Source organism: Gopherus evgoodei, chromosome 22, assembly GCF_007399415.2.
Source record: "Gopherus evgoodei ecotype Sinaloan lineage chromosome 22, rGopEvg1_v1.p, whole genome shotgun sequence".
NCBI classification, from domain to species: domain Eukaryota; kingdom Metazoa; phylum Chordata; order Testudines; family Testudinidae; genus Gopherus; species Gopherus evgoodei.
Genome location: NC_044343.1, coordinates 5,377,052 through 5,402,186, shown reverse-complemented (window position 1 = coordinate 5,402,186; position 25,135 = coordinate 5,377,052). Strand labels below are relative to the sequence as shown.

The 25,135-nt window shown below is 51.3% G+C and overlaps 1 protein-coding gene and 1 non-coding gene across 2 annotated transcripts in view; one reads left to right on the top strand and one right to left on the bottom strand.

The window, feature by feature from the left end:
* The first annotated feature begins 279 nt into the window (after window positions 1-279).
* On the top strand, window positions 280-386 carry LOC115638850. The gene has a single exon (XR_003997537.1). It is a non-coding gene; the product is annotated as a U6 spliceosomal RNA (small nuclear RNA).
* Window positions 387-5,394: 5,008 nt separating this feature from the next.
* Window positions 5,395-25,135, bottom strand: part of R3HDM4 (R3H domain containing 4) — a 31,493-nt gene continuing 11,752 nt past the window's right edge. The window contains exons 2-8 of the mRNA XM_030540778.1: window positions 24,846-25,000; window positions 23,598-23,716; window positions 15,693-15,816; window positions 15,015-15,100; window positions 11,995-12,080; window positions 10,846-10,901; window positions 5,395-8,706 (exon numbers count right to left, since the gene is read on the bottom strand). Coding sequence (XP_030396638.1) covers window positions 8,603-8,706; window positions 10,846-10,901; window positions 11,995-12,080; window positions 15,015-15,100; window positions 15,693-15,816; window positions 23,598-23,716; window positions 24,846-25,000 — 730 coding nt within the window. The 3' untranslated portion in view covers window positions 5,395-8,602. The remainder of the gene's footprint in view (window positions 8,707-10,845; window positions 10,902-11,994; window positions 12,081-15,014; window positions 15,101-15,692; window positions 15,817-23,597; window positions 23,717-24,845; window positions 25,001-25,135) is intronic.

Below are 25,135 nucleotides of genomic sequence, written 5' to 3'. Positions count from 1 at the left end.
GCCCCAGGGTGAGGGCCTTCGACAGCCGAGGCGCTGCTCCTTTAATTTGCATAAACGCTTACCCATGAATCCACATGCCTGAGAAACTGAGATGAGGGGCAGATTTCAGTGGAAATAAATGAAAATACAATATGATTACAAAATCAAATATTTATTTATATTAATTAAAATAAAAATATTAATTTGATTAATATAGTTTAAAAAATACTAAATTCACCCTTACTAAAAATAATATAAATATTTGGAGCTATAAATACTAAGCTGGTCCTTCCAAAGTTTGTGCTCGCTTCGGCAGCACATATACTAAAATTGGAACGATACAGAGAAGATTAGCATGGCCCCTGCGCAAGGATGACACGCAAATTCGTGAAGCGTTCCATATTTTTCTTGCCTGCTATTCCCCTCTTGCAAGGAGCGAAAGGAAACAATCCCCAGGGGTATTTCTGTTAAATCCCTCTGCGGCAGGGTTTTACAAATGAACCTAAGGGGTGAGGCTGCCCAAATATCCCCCCGAAAAGCCTCTGCCTTTGGGAAAGTCCAAGCCCCCCACCCCAAAGATAATTCTTCAGAGGTACCCAAAGCAACCCATATTGAGGTTCCCCCACAACCCAAATTTACCTCAATCTCACTCTTAATTCTCCAGATCTCAAGTAAACGCCAATATCTTGATATTTACATAGACCCAGATACACCCCACTATTTTTTCTGTTAGGTTACATACAAATAACTCCATATCTTGGTAGTTGCATCAGATGCAAATGAAGCCCAGCAACTTGCTACTTGCATAGACCCAAATAAACCTCAATATCTCAGTATCCAACAAAACTTCACCATCGCAAGTAAATTTGAAGAATTCCCCAGGTTCTCTCTATTTAGTGAAAGTGACAGGCCATAATCTTAGTGGTATGAGTTCCTGCCTGGCTTGGGATTTTGTTACACCTCATAACTTGGCCCAGGTTTGCCTGAAGTTCCATGAACCCAGATCAAGTTTGAAGCCACAGCCAGACCAAGTCTGAAGTCAGCCACGTGGGGGCTTGAGGGAGGCACAAGCCAGCGCTGAGGTTCAAGCAAGCTGGGAGTGAGTTTTGGAGTGAATCAGGGGCTCTGAGGTTTGAGCAAACACCCACCCACCATCAGGTGCCAGGGTGGGAGTTGTGGTTTCAACATGAAACTTTGTGGAACTGTAGAACATGCTGTCAGCAGCTTCATTCAAACTAGAAAACTCCCGAGCACAACTGCCTGCTGGGGAGGAAGATGGTGCCAAACCCCATTCACATGGGCACTGCCAGTTTCAGGACCTCCTGGCTCCCATGAGCAGGGGAGGCATGGTGGGAGTGCACAGAGTTATAGCCCCTAGTGACCACCCTGACTTACTCAGCTCCTTGGTCTGTTCCCATTCCCTTTCCACGCTGCCCTATTCCAGAAACATGAAACAACCGGAGAACTGGGGACACATTCAGCTTCCTGACAGCTGGGCAGCCCTTTTTAAATTATTGTTAGCTACATTGCTGTAGTACCTGTCAGGCTGCGTCATGGACCAAGGGCAGGGTGCTAGGGGCTGTATAAAAAGACACTCCCTATCTCCCACTTTGCATGATGCAGTGTGACCAAGCAGGGCCTCTGGGACAGTTCTCTCTCCCCTCGGGGGCTTAAAGTCACTCCTCTGGCCTGGGGCTCTGTGGATACACTTGAGGCACTGGGTTGATCCCCCTGGGGCGTGCAGCTGGCGGTTTCATGCTCCCCGATTAGCCTGGCTGGCAGGTGGAACAAAGCATTGTGTCCCTTGTCCCCTCCTCATGATCACCCCTGCTCCTCTACCTCATCCAGCAAAGGCAGATGGAGGCTAATCTAATGCACTTGCAACCCCCCATTTCCAAATGAAAATGTGCAAGATGAGAAAACCCGACAGAGAGCAGGTGGTGCTGAGAAGCCCTGTGGGCTGAGTCCTTGGGCCTGATGGCTCCAGTCAGAACCCCAGGGGGCTGCAGAGCGATGGCTGCTCCAAACAGCCTCAGCTCTGCCAGAATGAACCAGCCAGTTGGGCTGGCCAGAGGCCCAGGAGGCCTCTCACTCCCTATGATCCCCCTACAGCTCTCGCTCCTTGCAAGCTTGTTTCGCTCCCTGGCTCCTGCCTTCCCATCCAGCCTGGCAGGAGGTAACGCTTCTCCGCAACAGGTGGCAATTAGAGACCTCCTAGGGCTGCGTGGGGAGCCGGGAAGTGGCAGGAGGCAGAGCGAGTGCTCCACGGGGCTCCATCAGACAGGTGCCTTTTATGTGCCTGTGAATAAAGCTGCTCATTAGGGCCTGACTTCCCTGTCTTTCCATGTTCATATGCAGTTTGCAAGGGGCTGAGGCAGCACCAGCTTGCCATAAGCAGGAGGGACAAGCCACAAAGCCCAGGCCCCATGAGTGACCCCACTCCCACTTTCTGCTTAGGCTGGGTCGGTGGGAAGGGCATCTCCCCTGGCTCCCTGGCGTCCAGCTGCAAATCACGAGAATATCCCCCCAAGAGAAAGGGAGATCGAAAGGACAGCGGAGGATCCCAAGTCGTTCAGATTTTGGATCCGTACTCCCAGTGTCCTCAGGCTTCTGATTCCATCCTCTTTTTCCTATTCCAAGGCACCCTCAATCTCAACCTGCTAGTGGAGCTGCTGGCCCACATGGGGGAGGGAGGCATTACACTCCCCCCCACAGTGAGATCTGGTCCCATGATACAGTCCCACTGGTCCACGCAGGCACCTTCCACAGACCCACGCCTGGGGCTGATTGGCGAGTTGGGTGGAGAGCCGAGATACTGCACAATGTGGCCCTATAAAGTTGGGGGAGGGGGGAATCAGTCCTGACCCGATAAGAAAAAACTCCAGTTCGTCAGCCCCAGAATAACAGGCCTGCGGGGGTGGAGCCCCCGGGGCCAAGCCAACCTGATCGCAGCACAAACCCTAGCTGAGGGGGTCAGGCAACACCCCACACTGCAGCAATGGGAATGAAAGCCAGGCTTAAGCAGTGATAAAACCCAGCCAGAGTGAGGAAAAGGTCTCCAAGCAGCAAGCCTGGGGAAGGGCCCTGATTAAGCAGGGGGAGGACAAGGGACCCCAAGAGGAACTTAGAGGATGGATAGGAAGTGATGCAGGGAAAACCACAGCACAGGTAGATGAGCAGACCCAGCTCTCCAAGCCAGGGCCCTGGGCCAGAACCCAGAGTGGAGAGTGGGGCTGGGTTCTCCCACCGGCCCCAAGGCAGGCCGCTATCCACCTGTCTACACTGCAATTGAACACCCACGGCTGGCAGTGGACTCAGGCTGTGGGGCTGTTTAACTGCAGTGGAGACGCTCGGGCAGGAGCCTGGGCTCTGGGAACCCCCGAGAGCTGCTATGCCACACCTGACCCCAGGGGCACGAACCCATTCACAAGGCAGCATCTTACTATTAGCCCACAACTGCAGCTCCCCCGGGGGCACTGGAGAATCCGTTCCCGCCACAAGATAAAGCTTCAAGGGGTCCGATGTATAGGTCTTGGGACTAGCTATCAGCATGGCCTTTCCCCTCCTCCCCCCCAAGGGAAAAATGCAACTCCCGTTGGTCTGGAAATATAGCCAAGTGTGGAAGCTGGAAGTAATGGTCTGGAGGAAGAGAGATATTGTACTGCAGCCACCTGGACATAACCCTAGTTGGACAGACCCGTGTGTGCACGTTCACGATAGGATGATGCTTACTGGGAGAAACAGGCAGCAATGCCAACTGCTAGACCAATTTCACTCGGAGGCCCGAGTTCTACGGAAGTGCTAACGATCACCTGTGGCCAGGACTCAGCCCTAAGGCTGATCCCACTTACGTGACTGTAAATCAGCTTCAATAGGAGCTGCCCCTGTGCTGTGAGCACAGCCCAGTGCGATCCCAATGTTTCCTCGTATTCCCATCTGTATCCACCTGTCGTCTTAGATTTCGTTTGTGAGCAATTTAGGGAGGTGCCTAGCACCAGGAGGTGCTGGCCTGGAACTGGTAGGTGCCAGCGCTGTATAAATCACGTATGCAAACCTGCCTGTTAGGCCTTGGCCACACAGAGGTTGTCCCACTTTAACTAAAATCAGAGCCAACTTATGTGGTGCAATTACATCTCTCCCAGAGTGCACCCAACTGACTGCATTACGGGTCTAGCCAGGGAAGGGGCAAGGGTGTCCTCTACCGGCTCAGAATCCCAGACATCCTGTTATCTTTGCTACCTTGGCTCCTTCACCTCAACCTGCTTGGTTTGTCTCATGCACCTGTAAGCCCATCTTCTAAGCTGCAAGGTCTTTGGGACGGGGGAAGTCATTCGTCCATACAGCGCCTAGCACAACCAGTGTTTAATATGAGCAAGAAATCTATTTACAACCAGCATCATTCACTCAGACCTCAAAGGGCACAAGATACGGAGAGGAACTCGTTGAGCCACTGGTTTAGACATGGGCCCCCGGAAGGCTTCCATTGGCTTAACTACAACTTCGTTTCACATCTATATAGTTCAACCAGTAGAACTTGTGAACAGACAAGGCCTCTTATGGCTAACAGAAAGGAGAAAAAGGTTGCATTTTAAAAATGGTACACAAGTACCTTTAAGAAAAACAGGTTGACTGTTTGATCGTTTAAGAAATCTGCTGTTATGAAGCACGGAGCTTTTGTATAGTAGGTTGATTGAAAATATAATTTATGCCTATGTGAGTTTCACAACACCCAGGGCGCTAAGTGGATTTAAACGCAGCGTGCGGTGGCAGCTGGCCCGTTTCTCTTCAAATGGAAGACGGATGGGGCTACAGCAGATGCCCTGGAGTTTCTCCCAGTTAGGATGACTCATAAGTTAACTGCGACAGGATATTCCACCAGGCCATGTCTTCACTATGGAGCACACAGTGGCACAGCCGTACCACTGCAAGACCTTCTGTGTAGCCGATATATGCTGACGGGAGAATCAATCATAAGAACGGCCGTCCTGGGTCAGGCCAAAGGTCCATCCAGCCCAGTATCCTGTCTGCCAACAGTGGCCAATGCCAGGTGCCCCAGAGGGAGTGAACCTAACAGGCAATGATCAAGTGATCTCTCTCCCGCCATCCATCTCCACCCTCTGACACCCAGAGGCTAGGGACCCCATTACTTACCCATCCTGGCTAATAGCCATTAATGGACTTAACCTCCATGAATTCATCTCTCTCTCACTCACACACACACACTCCCTCTCTCTCTCCCTCCCGCCAACATAGTGCTGTCCACACCAGATGGTTTTTTCCACACCCTTCACCAACAAAAGTGCTTGTGTAGACAAAGCCTCAGTGTCCTACAGTTCTTGCTAACAAGACCACCCTCACACCCTGGCTTGGACAGAGGACAATCGCCATTACACGACCCACAAGCAGACAGAGGACTCCGGAGCACCATGATTTATTGTTCTTGTGCACACACCTTCACCAGCTGAGTCAGCTCAGAAGGAATTTTTTTTTTTCCTTTCAGCAGAAGCCCCAGCTTTGGCCTCTGGCTGCCAGCAGACTGAAGCATTACAAACTGCACACAGTCGCCATCCCGCACATGGATTTGCTCAGACACAGCTGCCGTAAGACCAGGCGACGGCCCTTTCAACCGAGGCAAGAGCTGGGGCTGACAGATACAACTGACACAATTAAAAAGAAAAATCTATGAACATTCCTGGAAGCACGACACACAACATCCATATCCACATTACAAACCGCAGTACGGTCCTGATCGGGTGCTGGGCTGCACGGAGGCACGGTCCGTGCCAAGATCGCTTTGGTTTGCGTCATCTCACCAGACCAGGGCTCTCAGGAGCACAGGCTGGAGAGGCAGTGTGCAGAGATGGCAAGAGGGGAAGCCAGGCCCCAAGGCAGAGCAAAGCATGGACTCTGGCAGGAGTCGGCCTTTTCTGCCCAGAGCAGCTCCCAGAATGGTGCGTGGGTCTGACGCGCACAAAAGCGCATCCAGGGGAAGTCAAGCGCTGTGGTCTGCTGTGCTGCATTGTCCAGCTATACCAGACCCTCGCCCAGGCTGTCCAAAGCAAATCTCTGCGGCAGTGTGTGAGAGGGCTTTTTTGCTGAAAAAGTTTTTACATCCAGCTGGTTTATAAGGGATTGTCCACCCACTCGGTGTAAAGCCTCACTTACAATCTACACTGATGCTCACCGAGAAGAGGGGAAATGGGCCTGATCCTGCCCTCCGGGGGCCTAATTCTGGTCACGAACCCGTACAAGTCAGGAGTAACTCCAGTGAAACCAACGGAGCTGCACTATAGCGGAGAGGAGAGTCAAGCCCTGAACCTGTGCAGAGCGTTCCTCACCTGGGATTCTTTACTACTCACCTGCGGAGAATTCCAGTACAGGAGCTGTGACGCAGGCAGCGCAAACCCGGCCCATCCCTTTAAACCAGCTGCTATGTACAGGTGAGAGCAGCTCTTGATATGCACCAAATTAAACACCACAACACATAGGATACATATTAAAAACCACACACATCCGAACGGGCTCTTCGCTGCACTAGAGTGCTGGAAACGGAGCTATTTAAATTGCGCCATGATATAACCCCCCCAAGCCCTCCCCCAACGCCAGAAACCCCTGGCAGACCCAGGCGGCCCAAGCTGTGACGTTCAGCTCTGACCACCCAGCCCCGCTTGCGAGCAGCAGGACTGCCGGGGGCCTGGCTTAGATTCCACAGTCACAAACCCAAACCTGTAAAATTACACACTATATTTAGAAAAGGCCCCCGCCCTGCAGAGAAAGCCAGAGCTTTGTGTTAGATGTCTCACTGGTAGCTGTCCCAGAGCTTAAACAACAGCGATCCGGCTTCAGGGGGCTGTGTGCTCAATGCCAATCTTCCCAGAGGCACTAAACAACGGGCTGGTTGCTCCCCTCCGGGCTGGCTTCCTGGACAACTTCTCCTTTGAGCTTCTGTTGGAGCCAACAGGTCGCTCTCCCTAGTCCACAACCAAGCAGCCAGCAGGGGAGGGGAGGTGGGCACTGAGTCCTGCCTGGACACTTCTTCGAGCTTTTCACACAGATATTTCACTCCTTTGCTTTCCAGAGAGGAAGCTAGGCAAGTGCTAATGCATGCCTTGTGGGGGGGGGGGGGGGAAAACTCCACCCCTGTATGTCACTGGATTGTATGCAGAGCTGAGGCTTCGATGGGTTAGGTACTAACCAAAGCAGCGCCCATGCCTGACCCTGAAAGGCTGTTGCAATCTGTGGTAATTCCCCTGCCTCCCTGGTTTGTGAAATGCAATTTACAAGTGATCTGCTCCAGGCAGCTGCTGGACATTCAGCAAAGCACTTCAGCTCATGCTTTGGCTTTAGGCATCTGTTGAAGTGTCTGCTGAGCTGGGGAACGAGACCAATTCAGATGCTCAATGGCCAGGTCAGAGCAGCTGAAATGCTAAGGCCGAAAGGAAACTGTTTTGTCACAAAAATACCGCTACAAACTCACCCCCGAGAGAAGCCAAAGTCCCCCAGGGACAGGTTGGTTGTTTAAACGAGCTGGTGTGTAGACAATCACTCTTCCAGGGAGTGCAGCTACTGCCGGGAGATAGCACCACGCCCAAGGCAGGGCTAGGCAGGCTGGTCACACACCATAAGCATGGTGATATCTGGCAGCAGCAGCAGGTCCTGGAACCGCCCTGCCAAGCTGAGGCCAGTGAGTCAGAGAAACGAGGGGAGGACGTGGCCTGAAGGAGCTGAGATGAAGGGCCCCATCTTCACTATTCAGGAGTGATCTTGTTACCCCAGCACGGTTAAAAGCACAATTCCCTTTTATGCGAACAGGACTTTCACCATTGCCCCGAACCTGGATGGATTCTAAATCTGGAACATGGCTTGGGAGACAGAAGAGACACAATCAAGATCCCATCTACGCGACAAGAGGGACCAGCGTCACAACAACAGCTGATATGCATTTGACAGCGTCGATGGACACTTCCTAACCTCCCACCAGCCTACAGGCAGCAGGGGAGACCCCTGGAGTCAGCTCCTACCCCCCTCACCCGCTCCAACCAGTAGGACGCTGCCCATCCAGAGCAAAGGCCTCAGCCTCCCAGCTTCAAGAGAGGCAGAGTCCTCAGTCCTTGAGTGGGGTTGGACACGTGAGCATGATGAAGGTTGACGTTTTGGGCTGTCCAACAGGTGGTTCCACCCCCGACAAGGTGGTCTGCCTGGGGGGTGCTTGCAGGCTTCTGCCAGGCCCCCCTGCGAGGAGCAGAGATAGTGCCCTCCACTGGGTCCCGGGAGCAGTACGGAGAAGCCTTGGGTGGAACCAGGAGCACCCTGGGGGTGGGGAGGAAGCTGGAAGTCACACCAGCTTTGCCACATGGGAGGAGAGCGGCAGCTGTGGGAGATGCCTGCAGGGCTTCAGCGATGGGCAAGGGAAGACTTCCTCTCTAAAAAGCAGGGAACAGGTGACGGCGATCTAACAGGCTCCACACAAACCCACCCGCCAGTTAGGCCATTGCACAAGTGCAGAGACTCGTCAGAGAGTGGGGACACACCCCGTTTGTACGCCAAGGACTGAGTGGACGGAGAGCAGATATGGGGATCGTAGAAGCCATCAGAGCACTGAGTGGGACGTCTTCCAGACCTATCAGCTCATCTGCTCCAAGTAGGCGGACAGCAATAATTCCGGGGGCAGGAAGTCTCTGTGTTTGTTGCTCACTTTCATTTGGCGTTTCCCTTCAAAGTCAGAACCTGGATAAAGAGAGAAAGAAGTGTGAGTTCTTTTTTTTGGAACCAGATCATGCCTCTCTCTCTCACACAAAGACCACAGGATTGGGGCCTGCAATTGGGGTATATTCTAGGACCAAACAGAAAGATACAGTGCTCTTCTACTCACTCACCCCAGAGAACAGACCAGATGGGTCTCATTAGTTCCAACCCAGGGGGATAAGCTATATAAGCACCTAATGCAGAAGGCACCAGAGGCAAGGACAGTGGTGTCCTGCCTGGAGAGAATTATAGCAGCAGTCATGCTCGGGAGAACTCTTAGGTTGAGGTTTGTATTTTGTTACTTAAGGTTGAAGTTTTCAAAGTTGCTGGAGGGGGCTGGGCAGCCAAGTTGATAAATGCAAGCCCCAAAGACGGGGTAGGTTTGGGCCAGATCTGGAATGTTTGCGTGCACTGGGTTAAAAACAGGGCAGGAGCACACCTGCTTGCAGACCCCCTCAATGACCTCTTATAGCACTGCCCAGAGAGAGGCAAGTAGAGTCAGTCATGTTTGACAGATGGGAAAACTGAGGCACCACATGACAATATGACTTGCCCAAGGTCAGAGTCTCCAGCAGGATTCGAGACCAGGACCGGCCCACATCTCAGCTGCTAAATCCTTGTGCCTCTCAACTGCGAGGTGGTGTATTCCCAGTAGGGTTTGTATATGCCTCGCCCCATGAGCCCCTTCGCACACAGACAGCACGCAGTGTGCCCTTCCAGCCATCACACCCTCCAGAGAGACACTCTCTTGCTGGTTCCTGGTGGCCAGGCCAGCCTGCTGCTTGGAAGGGAGCTGCAGACAAAGGCTGACGCGGCAAGAGACTGACTGGGCCAAGTGAACAGCGGGTTGTTTTGAACCGGCTGAGCCAAACCTCCTGGTGAACATGTGGAAGGACGGCAGGATGCTCACTCCCCAGTGAACGGCTCTCCCAGAGCTGCAGCCAATAGCGAGATCAATTCCAGGACCCGCAGGACGTCTCCCAAGGGCTCAGCCTTGCAGTGGGATGGCAAAGCTCTGGGCCAAACTCGGCCCTGGTATAAGCAGCAGCCATGGGTCTGCGCTGACTCCATGGGTGCGGCAGAGCTGGAGCACCCAGAGAGAAAAATTGGTGGGTGCTCTGAACCCACTGGCAGCTTCCTGCCCCGCCCCAGCTCACCTCCGCCTCCTCCCGTGAGCACGTCTCTTCTCCCCCTAGCTCCAGCACTTGCTGCCACGAAACAGGTGTTTTGCAGCGGCAAGCACTGGGGAGAAGGGCGGAGGAGGGAGAAGGCAGCACGCTCGGAAGAGGCAGGACTGGGCTGGGGATTTGGGGAAGCAGCCCAATAGGGGCGAGGGGGATGGAGTTGTGGACTGGGACTTCTGGGAAGGGGTTGAAATGGGGCGGAGTCGGGGGGGTCTGAGCTCCCACCGGCACCGGGAAAAGTTGGCACTATGGCAGCAGCAATCCCCACTGCCTTGCCAACACGCCAGAGCGAATGGGGTTCCCGGCCCAGACGTGCCACCCAAGACACTCCAACTCCATCTCCCCTATTGCACACCCCACTAGCCGTAAGCAGTGCTGCAGCTTGGGAACGGATTCCTTCCTTTCCCCATCCCCGAGCTGTGCCGGGGCGCAGGGGCATGGAATAATGACGCACAGCAGGGAGGGAAGCAGAGCCCAGGGCAAAGTCGAGTGGGTTGCAAGCAGCTCATTGAGTTGTGTAATTAAGGGCTGCATCCAGGTGTTTGGATTCCCAGGATCTGGCCCTAAGGGGACTGGCCATACATTTGAGACAGCAACTTGCATTTCCAACGGCAGTACAAACATTAGCCAGTCAAACCCCACAGCACCCTAGCAGGGCAGGAATGAAGCACTGAAAGATACACAATGACTCACTGGCACAGCTGGGATTACAATGCTGGAATTCCTGCCTCCTAGCCACATGCGGCCTTCACATAAGCTCCTGGGGTAACTCACCAGACTGCCCAGCTCCCAGGGCCAGGGGGAAGCGCTGGCAGCATCTGGGGAGAGTTATCTGGGAGCTGCAGCGGCGGGCGTGAGGGGAGAGTGGGGAGGAAGAGGGCTTAGCTGGAGAGGCTTGATAGCAATGGAGGGAAGAGAACCAAAACAAGGCTCTTACTGGCAGAGACGAGGTCCATGTACTGGCAGAGAGCGTGGAGCAGCAGCCGCTCAAAGCTGGAACAAAAACAAACCAACCAGGCTTTGGTCACACATGGTTCTGACACTCCATCATAAGAGCTCACAGATCAGAGGCTCCACAGCACGTTAGGCCCCCTGCGGCAAACAAGCCATTGGTCCAGATAACAGGGCCGGCTCCAGGCACCAGCGAAGGAAGCAGGTGCTTGGGGCGGCCAGTACAAAGGGCCGGCACTCCGTCCGCTATTGGGGCGGCACATCTGGGTCTTCGGCAGCAATTCGGCAGCGGGTCCCTCAGTCCCTCTTCCGAAGTGCCGCCGATCGGTTCCCGCCTCCCCCAGCCCCCCGCCACTTGGGGTGGCAGAAAACCTGGAGCCAGCCCTGTAGATAACCGGAGGTTGGAGCAAATCTGGCCATCTCTCTCTGACGAGGACGGGTCGGTTGAGTCCCTCTCCAGCCAGCAATCTTAGATCAGATCTGACTCTTGAGGTATGTCTACATTGCAGTCAAACACCCAGGGCTGGCTAGGGCGACCAGACAGTAAGTGTGAAAAATCGGGCAAGGGGTGGGAGGTCATAGGAGCCTATATAAGAAAAAGACCCCAAAATCGGGACTGTCCCTATAAAAATCGGGACATCTGGTTACCCTAGGGCTGGCCTGCATCAGCTGACTCAGGCTCACAGGGCTATAAAAATCAGTGGAGACAGCCAGGCTCGGGCCAGAACCTGGGCTCTGGGACCCCTGAAGGGGGAGGGTCCCAGAGACCAGGCTCCCACCCAAGCCTGGACATCTACACTGCAATTTTATAGCCCCGCAGCCTGAGCCCCTGCCCCAAACGCGAGTCAGCTGCGTGCTCCAGCCATGGGCGTTTTATTGCAGTGAGGACATATCCTCATTTGGTGGCCGGAAGGCAGATTGGGTTCTAGGGGATGCACGCAGAGGCCTCCGATTCCCACAAGTCCATTGCAACCGGCAACTCTACAGAATGACTGTCACGCACCCTGCATGGCCTCATTGCTAAGTGAGAACCCGCTCCAGCGGGAGTCACCGGACAAAACCCTCCCTCCCTCTGCTTCCTCTGGGACAGGAGCCAAGGTGCCCTGCCGTCCCAGCAGCAAGGAAGAAGGATTACCTATTGTCCATCATTGCTGTGTAGACAGAGTGAGGGGTGACTGAGAAAAAGGCCAGTAACTCCTCCTCCAGACACTCCAGGGTCCCCTGCAAAAACGAGAATCAAGTGAAGGTGACAGTATGGCTGAGAAGCTATTTGGAAGCTTGAAACCAGCATTAGGTCACCAGCTGCATGCATCCAGAAAGCTGGGCCAGCCGACAGGCCGACCCGCAAACAGAATGCCACGAGATCCTCACACATCTCCCTCTGAAGTGGGCGGTTGCCAAAATAGCGTCTTCCATATCCACAGGTAGCAAGCTTCTGTGCCTACATTGTTTGTGTTCCCTATGTGAAGTCACGTTCTGCCGCCTCGCCTCTGCAGGCAGGGGGGTGATGCATGCAGCTAGTCACAGGGACCGGGCCCCAGGAATTTCTCTGCTTTTGTCATCAGAGCCAGGTTTTTTTTGGGGGGGGGGAGAGCGGGGGGGGGAGGAATGTAGCATTTCAAATCTGACTCCTCATCTCGTGGCAGATCAGAGAGTCCCAGTAGACCAGGCCCAGCTCCCCTGTATCAGGGCAGCTGGGCCCAACTGAGCAAATTCAAGGGGGGAGACAGGGGTGATAAAGCTCTGTCAGAGGGGGCTTGATTGCCCTGGAGCTGCTGTTCCAGAAGAGTAGCAGAGCTGGCCGGAAATAGGAAGCTGCATGAAGCAGGATCACCAGAGACTCCTGGGACAAAGGCTGAGCTGAGGGACTGTTTCACTTGCTTATGTTTGGACAGTAAACCCAATCACAAGGAGGCTGGGCATGGCAGCATAGGCTTGAAAGCTGGGGAGAAGCCATGCCATGTCACAGTGCCCTCCTGCAAGCCTTGCCAGACCCACTGAGAGCGACTGATTGAGATGCAGGATGTGAAGCACCAGCCTTTAGCCATCACCAATGGAGAGGGAAAATCATTCCAACAAGGGCATTGGATCAGGACTTCCGGGTTCTGTTCTCAGTTCTGCCACTGATCCATGCAGGATCTTGGATAGGTCACTTCTCCCCCCAGCCCCATTTCTTTAATCGACCATCTCTGTATTCACACAGCGCCTAGCATAATGGGCTTCCCATCTCTGGTGGGGCGTCTAGTCTCTGCTGCAATACAAATAATTCATACGGGCAATGGATGTGGATGGGACAGGGGGGACTTTGTTCTCTGCAGCCCGAGACAAGCAAGAATCCAAGAGCAGCAGCCCCCAGCTGCAGAGCTTGTGAAGAGAAACCTCAGTGCTGGCATATTTCCCCTACACAGTCTCTCCCAGCAAATATTTACATTTGCGTTAACAAGCCGGCAGCGGCAGCGGCTAACAAGCTTCCAGGAGGTTACTCCAGCCTCCTGCTGCTGCCTCCGGCCTGCCCCCCAGAATAACAAGCGAGCAGCTCTTTGGAGCACTGTGACCTAAGAAATTAGCTGCAAAGATCGGTGCAACTGGAGCTCAAATTAGAGCAGCCACGCCAGGCATGAGCTGGGGCTGCTTTTAAAAGCAGGTGCTGAATGGAGGCAGCAGAAAAACAGACCAAGAAAATTATAGCACTGAGAAGCAAAATCAAAGGGAGTGGAGAGATAAGGGCCCTTCGGTAACAAGGGATAATTGTCAGTGTACGCCTACTGACATGCCTGGTCATACCAAGGCAAGTGTAATGTCTTCCTCCCGACAGCGGAGGTGCATGATGGGAGCGTGTACCCGGCCTGTGAAGTCTAGACACCCTTGTGGATCCTTCTTGTGGTTCTCTTCCCCACCTCCTTCCTACAGAGCATGCTCCTCTCTCTCTTCATCCGAGCACAGAGGCCAGCAGCAAGGATGTTTGCTAATTGAACTCTGGCAGAGACAACTTCATCCTCTGGAGTGAACCAAGGCTAGGGCGTCAGATGCTCTGGAGGGATAAATCTTCCTTCTCCGGAATAGGAACAGCACAAGCTGGGGCAGCGCAAGCCTCCCCGCAGCGGTCTGCCAGCGCCCCTCCAACCCAATGTGAAGAGGCTGCCTCTACGGAGGAGGCTGGCGCCGTCTTAGCACCCCACTGGTTCTTTGGCTTCCCCCCATGAAGTTTATTAATAAAGGGAGGGCAGTTGTGATTTGTGTGATGTGGGGGGAGAAGCTAGCTCAGTGGTTTGAGCATTGGTCTGCTAAACCCAGGCTTGTGAGTTCAATCCTTGAGGGGGCCATTTAGGGATCTGGGGCAAAAATCTGCCTGGGGATTGGTCCTGCTTTGAGCAGGGGATGGATTAGATACCTCCTGAGGTCCCTTCCAAGCCCGAGATTCTATGTGGACACACCAGGAGCTAGCTGGAGACACTTGACCCCCTAGCCCCCGCCCCCAGAGACTGAACAGCCAGCAGATGACAAGAATTCAGTCCTTACTGACCCAGAATACACTGAAACCCCACAACCTAGAGAGGACAGGCTCCATTTCCGCCCTGCCCCACTCCCAAAATCTCTGAGCCACTTTGTTCTTGAACTGACCAGACTTCTCTGGTCACCCACTGTGCACTGCGATTTCGACACCAGCTTCCCATCAATGGTACTGGGTGAAAACTTCAGCCCAGGCTTCCTGTGTCAACTGCAGTATCTTCAGCTGCAGCCAGGGGTGTGATCTGCAGCTCGTGCAGACGTCCCGGTGCTGGCCTTAAGCTAACGAGCTTGCTAAAAACAGCCACACAGCCAGGGTGGCTTGGGCTCCACAAGCCCACCTCACCCCCCGGGGACGTGCTCCCTTGTGTGGCTGGCATCATCGCATCCTCACTGCTATTCGTAGCGAGCTGGCCAGATGGAAGCTAGTGCAAGTACATGAACACAAACTGCAAATCACACGGCCAGCTGCAGCGTAGAGATTCCCTCATGCATAAACTGCAGCAGGAAGTGTCAGGACAAGCATTGGATCCACCCACTGGATGGAAGTGGCACATGGGTCACTGGGTCTACAGGAAACTTCTAGTTCTAGGTGGGAGCTTCCAGCACCTGGATGGTCATCTGACCAATGACGTGGCAGGGTCTCACCATAGGGATCCTGCCTCGTCTCAGCGTGGTGCGAAGCCGGCGGCTGATGCGCTGGAAACATTCTTTCGGTGTGTAAGCAGGATGCTCTGGAGGAAACAAAGAAACAGATTTAAAGAATTGGCATTCTCAGCAGCAGCCGCAAGCCAGGGACTTGAATCAATGTTGCCCTGAAAAGTGGGAAACTAGGCAAATGCAGCATGAAGGTCGCACTCCTCAAATAAGGTGCACAAGTCACCTTAACTCTGCTCCAGTGGGGACAGCTCAGCCAAGAGGGATCTGGAACAGGAAGAGGCAGGCATGGCTGTGACAGTCACCCCAGTGATTCCCTGCTGTTACAAGCCCCAAATGCCTGGAATCAGGGAGACACGAGCTGCCTCACCTATGTCCTGGACCAGCACCAGCACAGGGATGAATTTATCTCCATAGCTCCGGGTGGCATGACCTGCCCCCTCTCACCTCTGTGGATGCAGGCAGACACACCTGATAAACTGAGGCTCAATATTAACTAGCTCCCTGCTGATTCTTTTAGCAGAGAGGCCAGGTTGTCGTGCTTCTCTGGCACAGAGTGATGTAGGAGGAAATGAGAGCAGGGTGCAGCAAGCTGACACCCAGGAACATAACGTCCACTTCAAGATTCAAAAGTCACCCCTGTCCAGCCTTCCCTTCCCCTCTCGGTACCTTTCCACTTGTCCTCCGCTTTAACAGGGAGCTTCCTCTTGTGCTGCTTCTTGGCCTCTTCCTCTAGGTAGAGCAGGACCCTCTCCTGTTCCTCACCAGACCGGTTCATGAAGTCATTCCAGATCTGCGAAGGGAAGTCACACCACAATTTCAGTGTAGCCGTGTGCAGAGGACTCAGATTCAGTCACCAGAACTCAGCCACCTCAGGTGCATGCAGCGCCGTGGTCTCCAGGCACCATTTGAAACTTGGATAAATTAGTGCCCCTTCAGCCCACCCACCCCCCAGTCCTTGAAGCTTGTCATTTGGGGCAAATCTGTTCAGTGAAGTCCTTGAGCAGCCTAGAAGATTCATAGCCAGCTAGGAACAGAGATGAACAGACTAGTTTACAGGAAGAACTTGGCCTGCCTAGCCCCGCCCTTGTATCAATGCCCGAGTTCGCACCCAGAGATACTGGATCAGAGTTTGGAGCTCGTAACACCAGGCCTCTGAACTTGCTACTTATTCATTCTGGGGGCAGCTCAAGGTGTCAGCTCTGAGCCAAGAAGTTCTGCATGGCCTTGGTGTGGCAGTGATTCCCCCTCCAGGAAGTTTTGCTGTCAGCTCTTGGGACTGAAAGCTCTGGAACCTGTGGCAGGATATTCTCAGAACAGTCTTTGGACTTTGCTCCTCTGGCCCCTGGAGTATTCCATGACTCTCCGCAAGATGCAGCTGTCTGGGTCAAGCGATTCAGATTGTTTCGGGGGCAGGAAATGCAGATTTTGTTGTCTTTTTAGACCCAACCTACTAATGGGTTTTTTAAATGAATGTGACGAGTGCTGAAGTGATGGTGCCATTTATGAAATCCAACTGGTCTCAGCCTAAACGCTAATTTAGGCTTTCTAACTCATGCTGCACTTTGATCATAAAAGGCTACAGGCATGATGGGTTTATTATTGGTTTCAGTCCTACATTCACAGCGCCAGCCCTGCCCCTGGATCTTGGATAAGCTGGGGAGAGACCAGCTTTCTCGGCATTAAAAAGCATACACGAGTAAGGTGATACTGTATTCTCTTGGCCAGATTCCGAGGCCAGAAGGGACCACTGTCATCATCCAGTCTGACCTACTGTGTAACTTCCCCCGAAATAACTCCTAGAGCTGAGTGGTTAGAAAAACATCCCATCTTGATTTAAAACTTGTAGAAAATCTGCCAAAACCCTGGGTAAACTGTTCCAACGATTAATTACTCTCACCGTTAAAAACGAACATCTCCTTTCCAGGCTGAATGTGTCCAGCTTCAACTTCCAGCCAGCGGATCGTGTTACACTTTTCTCTGCTAGTTTGAAGAGCCTATTATTAAATATTTATTCCCCATGTAGGTACTTATAGACTGAGGATCGAGTCACCCTTTAACCTTCTCTTTGTTAAGCTAAATGGATCGCGCTCCTTGAGTCTGTCATTATCCAGCATGTTTTCTAACCCTTTAATCCATCTCATGGCTCTTCTCTGAACCTCCTCCAACTTGTCAATCTTCTTCTAAAATTACGGACGCCACAGCTGGACACAGCATTCCAGAAGAGGTCACACCAGTGCCAAATACAGAGGTAAAAATCACTTCTCTGCTCCTATTCAAGACTCCCCTGTTTAGGCATCCCAGGATGGTATTAGCCCTTTTGGATACAGATTTGCTCCAGCAGCTCACATTCAGCTGATTATCCACATCCCCTCACAATCTTTTTCAGAGTCTCTGCTTCCCAGGATAGAAGCCCCCAGGAAGTCCAGGAAGTATGGCCAGCGTTCTTTGTTCCTAGATGTATACTTTTGCATTTAGCCATATTAAGCCATATTAAGCTATTCAGACTGCTCTGTATCAATATCCTAGATGTATACTTTTGCATTTAGCCATATTAAGCTATTCAGACTGCTCTGTATCAATATCCTGTCCTCTTCGTTACTTACTTCATTACTTACCACTCCCTCAATTTGTGCGTCAGAGATGATTTTACAGTTTCTTCCAGGTCATTAATCCAAATGTTAAACCATGCAAGACTAAGAACAGATCCCTGCGGAATCTTACTAGAAACAGCTGTTCAATCATGATTCAAAGTTTACAGTTACATTTTAAGATCTATCAGTTAGCCAGCTTTTAATCCACTTCATGTGTGCTGTGTTAAATTTGATATCTTTTTAGTTTTCTTTTCTTTTTTAATCAAAATGTAGTGCGGTACCAAGTCAAATGCCTTACAGAAGTCTAAGTGTATTACATCAACACTTTATCATCCAAACTTGTAATCTCCAAAATAAAAAAAAAATCAAGTTAATTTGACAGGATCTATCTTCCATAAACCCATGTTGAATGGCATTAGTTATACTACCCTCCTTTAATTCTTTAATAAATCAAGTCCTGTATTAGCTGCTGCATTATCTTGCCCTGGATCAACATCCGACTGACAGGCTTATCATTACCTAGGTCATCCCATTTACCCTTTTTAAATATGAACACAACATTAGCTTTCATCCAGACTTCTGGAACTTCCCCAGTGTTCCAAGACTTATTGGGGAAAAAAATCAATATTAACAGTTCAGAGAGCTCCTCAGACAGCTCTTTTAAAACTCTTGCATGCAAGTTATGTGGACCAGCTGATTTTAAAATGTCTCTCTTTAGTAGCTGCTATTTTACATCTTCTTGAGATACTAGTGGAATGGAAAGAGTGTTATCATATATGACAGGACATCTCCCCCCATCCCCTTCCCTCCCTGCAAATACAAAACAGAAATATTTATTGAACACTTCTGCCTTCTCTACATTATTACTGACAACTCTACCAGCTTCATCTAGTAACGAACTAATACCATTGTCAGGATTCTTTCTGTTCCAAACATACTTAAACAACTCCTTCTTATTGTTCTTAACTCTGCTGGTCAGATATGTCTCCTTCTGTCTCTTTGCTTCCCTTAATAATTTTCTACCATTCCTAGCTTCTCATTTATATTCATTACTGATGATCCCCGGGTTACGCAACCCCCACCTATGGAAATCCAGACTTACGGAAAAAGTTCCATAAGCTTTTTTTTTTTTTTTTTTTTTGGGGGGGGGGGCTAATTGTTGGAGATACATTCCCGACTTCCGCAAAATTCAACTTACGCCAGGCATTCCAGAACAGAATGCTTGCGTAAGTCAGGGAGCTTCTGTACTATCAACCCTTCCATTTGGTATTTTATTTTTTAATTTTTTAAAGCTGCCTTCACCTCCCCTTTAAACCAAGTTGTTTTTTTTTAACCAATACAGCCTTCTTCTTTGATTGCGGCTTTTGGGACATCTAGTAAAGTTTTCCTAGGCAATTTCCAATTATCAGTCACTTTTTTTTTTTTATTAAATTCTTCCTCGGAGATGACTGGGCTCATAATTGTCTTCCGCATTGTGAAACTGCATCTTTTAAAGCACCAAATATATATACACTGATGATCTGGACTTTATTCCGTTTGCATATTTAAAATGTGATCAAGTCATGATTAATTGTACCTAAGCTACCATTCATTTTTAGTTCTGTGATCAGTTCCTCTATCTGTCAAGATGGAGTCTAATGTAGAATTCCCACAGCTGGATGCAACACTTCATGAGTTAGGATATGGTCATCAATAATATTTAGAAATTTCACAGATGATTTAGTACTGAGAGCATGAGATATCCAGTATGAGTCACTCAAACTGAATGCCCCATGATCACGCAGCTTCCCCCCCTCGCCCCACCCCACACGTTATAGGGAGACATGTAAGGAGATGGTCATCCTGCTCCCAAGTGTGATTTGGTGATCTGTACCAAACACCAACTAATATCGCATCTGGTGCTTTATCTGTTCGACACTGATCCATAAGCGTTCAACATCATTTTCTTCCACGTTATCAGTGACTCAAAAACAGGTAGGGCCATTTTTGACAGAGTGCACCCTCCCTTTTTTGTCCACTTGAGCCTTCCTAAATAGGTTCGGACCATTAATTTTAACATTCTGGGACTCATCCCACAAGGCTTCGGTCATGCCAACTAAATTGAATTCATGCTCCTGAATAAGCAACTTCAATTCCTCGTTTGTTACCCAGGCTCCTAGCACTGGTGTACAGGCAATTACAGAATTTTTTCTCTTCATGTCCTTTGGTCCCTTGATTAATTTTGTCCTCAGCATCCTGATTCTGTACTAAATGATGCTTGTATCTTCCCTCCTTTTCACCCACCTTGTTTGTTAGTCGTTTAACGCCCTCCTGACCACTCAAAATCAGTTCCTCTTCTACTGAGATGGAGGCCATGCAAACTATAAACTTCTATAAACTATAGTGGTCCAATGTTTCACAAAACCAAAACCATACACCACTTACCTAGCCAGCAGTTCACTTCCAGCATCTTCCGCCTTGCCTTTTCCTTTGTTTCTGAGATGATCACTTGGACATTCTTCTTCTTCAGCACGCTTCCAAGTTCCCTGAAGACATCGTCTATCGGCGAGCTCTCTCACAACATAGTATCATGAGTGCCTCTAGGAACCACCACCAATGGTTCCTTTCCCACAGAGTTCCAAATCCGATCCAGCCTTTGAGTGACATCTTGGGGCTTGGCTCCAGGAAGGCAGCACACCATTCTGTTTTCTGCTCGTCCGTCGCAGAATGTTCTTCTGATTCTTCTGAGCATTGAACCCCCAGCAAAGATTGTCTGTCTTCCTCCACCGGTTGAAGAACTTTATGGACAAGCTTGATTTTTCTGACAGGTTGGTCCCAAGCTGCCATCCACACATGTGTCCTGTACATCACTCCATTTCTTGGGACCGGCTGGATCTTGAGAGATTTTCTTCAGTTTCCATGTTAAGGATCTGACATTGATTGGCAACTTCTAACTGCATGGAATTCCTCCTGGTCCAAGCTTGCCCATCCTCATCCATCCCCAGCTGTGCAGAATGCTGCTGTGACCTCTTGTCTCTGGTGGTTACATATTGCTAGGTCTCCTGTGACTGCTTGGCAGCCAGCTCCTTTCTTCCTTGAACCTAGAGTACTGATGTTTCCTGAACCTGGCTGTCTAGGAGCTCCTCAGCTTCTGATTATAATAATTGGAGATATATCTATCTCATAAGAACTGGAAGGGACCTTGAAAGGTCATCGTGTCCAGCCCCCTGCCTTCACTAGCAGGACCAAGTACTGATTCTTGCCCCAGATCCCTAAGTGGCCCCCTCAAGGATTGAGCTCACAACCCTGCGTTTAGCAGGTGAATGCTCAAACCACTGAGCTATCCCTCCACCCAGTAGCATCTTTACTTGCCCCTCCAATCCAAGAATTTTCTCCTCCGGCACAGCCACCAACTTGCCCAGGAAGTCCCTTCTGGCTTCAGCCAGGAAAGAAAACATGATACATCCGTAGCAGGTCACCACCATGTGTTTACCGCTGGCCATCTAAAAATCGCACGTAGAGCTGCACCTGGAGAGAGTACCTCTCATATTCCCTCTCTCAACTCCCTCTGAGACTGTCCTATTAGGTGCCTCCGTTCATGGCTCTCAAGTGACCTTTAATGCCAAGTCTCCCTGCTTAGCTTAGCTCTGCCCCTCAGCACCAGGCAGCAATTAACCACTCAGACTTCAGACAGACCAAACACCACTCACCAAGTCCCGCTACCTCCAACCACAGAGTCTGCAGCTACACCTTCCAACAGTCCCCTCGTAGCTGCTTCTGTTCGCCTACAACGTTAAAAGCCTAAACATCTAAGATAGGAGAGAGAAAACAACATTTCCAAACTTCTTGTTACAAAGCAGATTGCTACATCTCATCCAGCCAACTGCAGGAAGGAGGTTTGGCAAGACGCCTGTTTTGACGGAGCGATGCAGGTCACATGGGGTTACACATCAGGCACAAACCAAGTTGTTTGATGCTGCAAGTGTCCCTCCAGACAAGGCAAGCCTTGATTTAGCAAGCACCTGTTAAGCAGGAAGTGCTGCTTGCTTTGACAGAGCACTTCCTGAAACTGACAGCTCCTTTGAGCCAGAACCTGAGCAGGAACTACTTCAGCACTGGAGTTTTTGCTCCTATGCACAGACAACGCCTCAATATCTCTGCTCCACCCACAGGCAACCTCCAAGTCAGGACATTAGCCTGCCACATGATCTTTAAAGCTTGGTCCAACTACAGACCAGAAAAAGACCGACAAGGGAGCAGCCTTCCCACTATATGCTGGTTTTCACCATGCAGGAGAGATGGTCTGTGCAGACCTAGATGGAGCGTTGCATGTTGGGATATGGTGCCACTAAAACACAGCAAGTTCCACTGTACGAACTCTAGCAACTTACTGGGCACACGAAGGCTTGACCTGGTGTGACCACTCATCAGGCAGAGCGTGGATATCAACGTTCTACTAGCTGGTTTTGTGTCCAGCCATCACCCACAATTGGCTGCCTCATACTCCTGAGGAAGGTCTCAGATGCTAGACCTTGAGACGCTGAAGAATTCTGCTCGGAGGACACGCTCCCTCCCAAGGCAACCTGGTCTGAACAGACATCCCGGGCGGTTCAGTCAGTGAAGCCTGCGGTGGGCATAACAGTTCATTACGACCTCCTACTCCAAGCCCTGGCCACTGAAGTCCTCTCCCAGTTAATTACCCATTTAATCTCCTCACAGAGAAATGATTCCAGCTTCCCCAAACAAAAGCTGCTCTCTAAGTGAGTGTCTCAAATGATGCCTCTGCGGCATCTGCTTGTCATACAGCCCCAGGGGACAGGAAAGCGGATAGAAATCATCAACTGGGCGAGTCAATGGCGAGCATTAAAACGCTGAGCTTCTTCACAGCTCTCTTAACAGAGGAAGCCATTGCGTCTACTAGCTAACAGTTCCGCTGGGGCGAGCCCCCCCTCTGTTCAGCTCATCGTGCAGGCTCTTGAGGGTTTCGTGGCACAGGCCGTGCCCGCACCTGTGACGGGCCCACAGAAGCTTGGCAACATGTCACACTGTCTACATCACCCCAGGGAACTTCCCTCCCAACCTTTGACCCCCAAAATAGACCGGGGAATTAGCTTCTTAGCCGTAAAGAAAAAAGTTGTTGCGGTCTCAACCACCCACTCCCGCTGGACAGAAAATTGACTCCGGTGTGAATTAAGATATGGCCTCCCATCCCAATCTATAAATACTCCAGTGATCACCCCAGGATAGACCCATCGTAGGACAGCCAGGAATTTGCACTTTAGAGGTCATCTCCAAGGCCCCTGCCCAAGGGAAGCCTGAGAAGGCACATCACAGCTCTTCCCCAGACAGGGAAGTTTGCAATTGTCTGATCCAAAGGTCTCCTGGTACGTATTTCCACTGCTTTTGAGGGAGGATACGGAGCTCCCAGCCACAGGAAGCCCAAGTAAACAGAAGACCCCTGGAAGCCAAGGGAGCTCAGATCTTTCCGCACGTGCTGGCCTTGCCTGCAGAAGTCACACAGCCCAAGGCAAAAGAGGGGGCATGAGGAATTGCGCTTAATTTGGATGCCAGCACTTGGCTCTAGATGCACTTGTTAACGATGTATATGAAGCGAAGGCCCCACCCCACTCAGGAGCCCATGCGGTGCCCTGGGAAGGGCAGGATGGAGGCGCTTGAGGGAGGTTAAAAGAACCTTGAGGCCCCAGTCTCCACCACTTTCAGACCAGCCAGACCCCCTGGCAGCATGGACTAGTAGGCTGAGCTCAAGGCTGGAAACCAGGAGCTCCTAAGTGTTATTCCTGGCTCCGACACAGACTCACTGTGCAGTCCTGGCCAGGTCACCTCCTTACAGCAGGAGGAGGCTGAGTGTTAGCCAGTGTTCCTGCACTACCTTGGCAGGAACAGCAAGGATCTAAGGACCAAGCGATACCGTTACTGGACACTTTATGTCTAGGTTTCCCAGCCTGAGCCTGAAGCAGGTACATTCACCCCTGGCACCTACCTCCATGTACATCTCGTTGTTGCAGGCCTCCGTGAAGATGCTTGGGGCAGCAGAGTGTGTGAGTTCCCCATCGTCATTCCCACATTCGTCCCGCTCCAGCAGGGTCATCAAGTACCGAGCTAGGAAACAGAGCCCTTTAGAAACAAGGAGCGGGAGCTCCAGGCAGAGCAGCTCTCAGCAAGAGGGTTTCTGATTATTGGGAGTGACTCCAGCTTGAGTCCCAGCCTGGGGATCTAAGGCCAACGCAAAGCAAGAGACCCACCTACACCTGGGCAGGACAAAGGGGAATGGGGAAGGAGAGCTACCCAGGAGCCATGCCCTGCACTGGAAACATAAGCAGGAATTGTTCTTAGCCCCTTCCCATCCTCCCAAATCAGAGATCAAGCATTCAACATGGAAGAGACTCAGTCATCAAATCCCCATATGGGATTGTTCCCTACAGTACGTTTTCTGGAGCTCTGTCCCAACCAGTTTGCAGCCTCCACCACATTCTCTGTGAGACTGTTCTTCCCTCTAAGACCTCAGGCCACTCTGAACTTCTCCTCTTCAGAGATTCAGCCCAAGTCTTCCTCAATTTCATCCCATTTCTCCTTGCCAGACCCCACATCAGGTAAGATCACTCACTCCACAGCTGGGCAGAACTGCATCCACTTTACACCACCGCATCGTGCAAACCCATCGCTAGCTGACTAGTCAAGCTAGAGCCTTGGAAGTCATTAAACAGAGGGGCAAAGTCCACAGGAAAATCCATCGGGTGGGGGAGTCTGAAGACAGGGGGGCGGAGATCAGAGGGAAATATATGAGGAGCATTTTAAATAAGCAATAGCAGCACATTGGCCAAGCTTTGCACAGGTGACCATTCAATCTGACATACCTTAAAGGGACCTGGGTTTCAGAGGGTGGATGCTCAGTCAGATCCCTTTAAAAGTTCTCAAGTTGCGTACTCTACCTCTCCACCCCAAAAGGCACTAGTCACCTTTGCAAGCCTTGGCCTGTTTGTCCAGAAGGCTCCACGCAGTCACCTCTGGAGTGGCTGGCTTCAAGCTATCTCACTTATGTACCTGGCATACAGCCTGGCGATGAGCAAGTGCAGGCAGAGCTGGATTCCACCAGCCTCACGCACCATGAACTGTCCCTCATGCTGCAAGCTGCTCCCAAGGAAACAGACGGGACTACCCCAGGGGTAAGAGACTGCTGAGTGCTTAGGGGGAAGAGGCTGCATGAAGCATAAAATGGCCTGATCCTTACTGTTCTCCAGCCTCTGAAGGCTCTTGCGCCCCTTGGCCTTTGGGATGAGGTCGGAGTTGCGGATGGCCTGGTTGATGTAGTACTGCTTCCGTTTGGAGGGGGAGACCCTCTTGGATGGGGAGCTCCCCAGAGGAGGCAGGCAGTCTTCAATCCTCCTACAGAGACAGAAAGAACACACCATGAGAGGTGCCACATGCCAAGGGCTCTGTTCAGATCCTGAAGCCACCAAGGACTGGCCCAGCTGAAAAGCTCTGGGGACCTAGGCCAGGAATAGTAAGAAGGGGGGACTG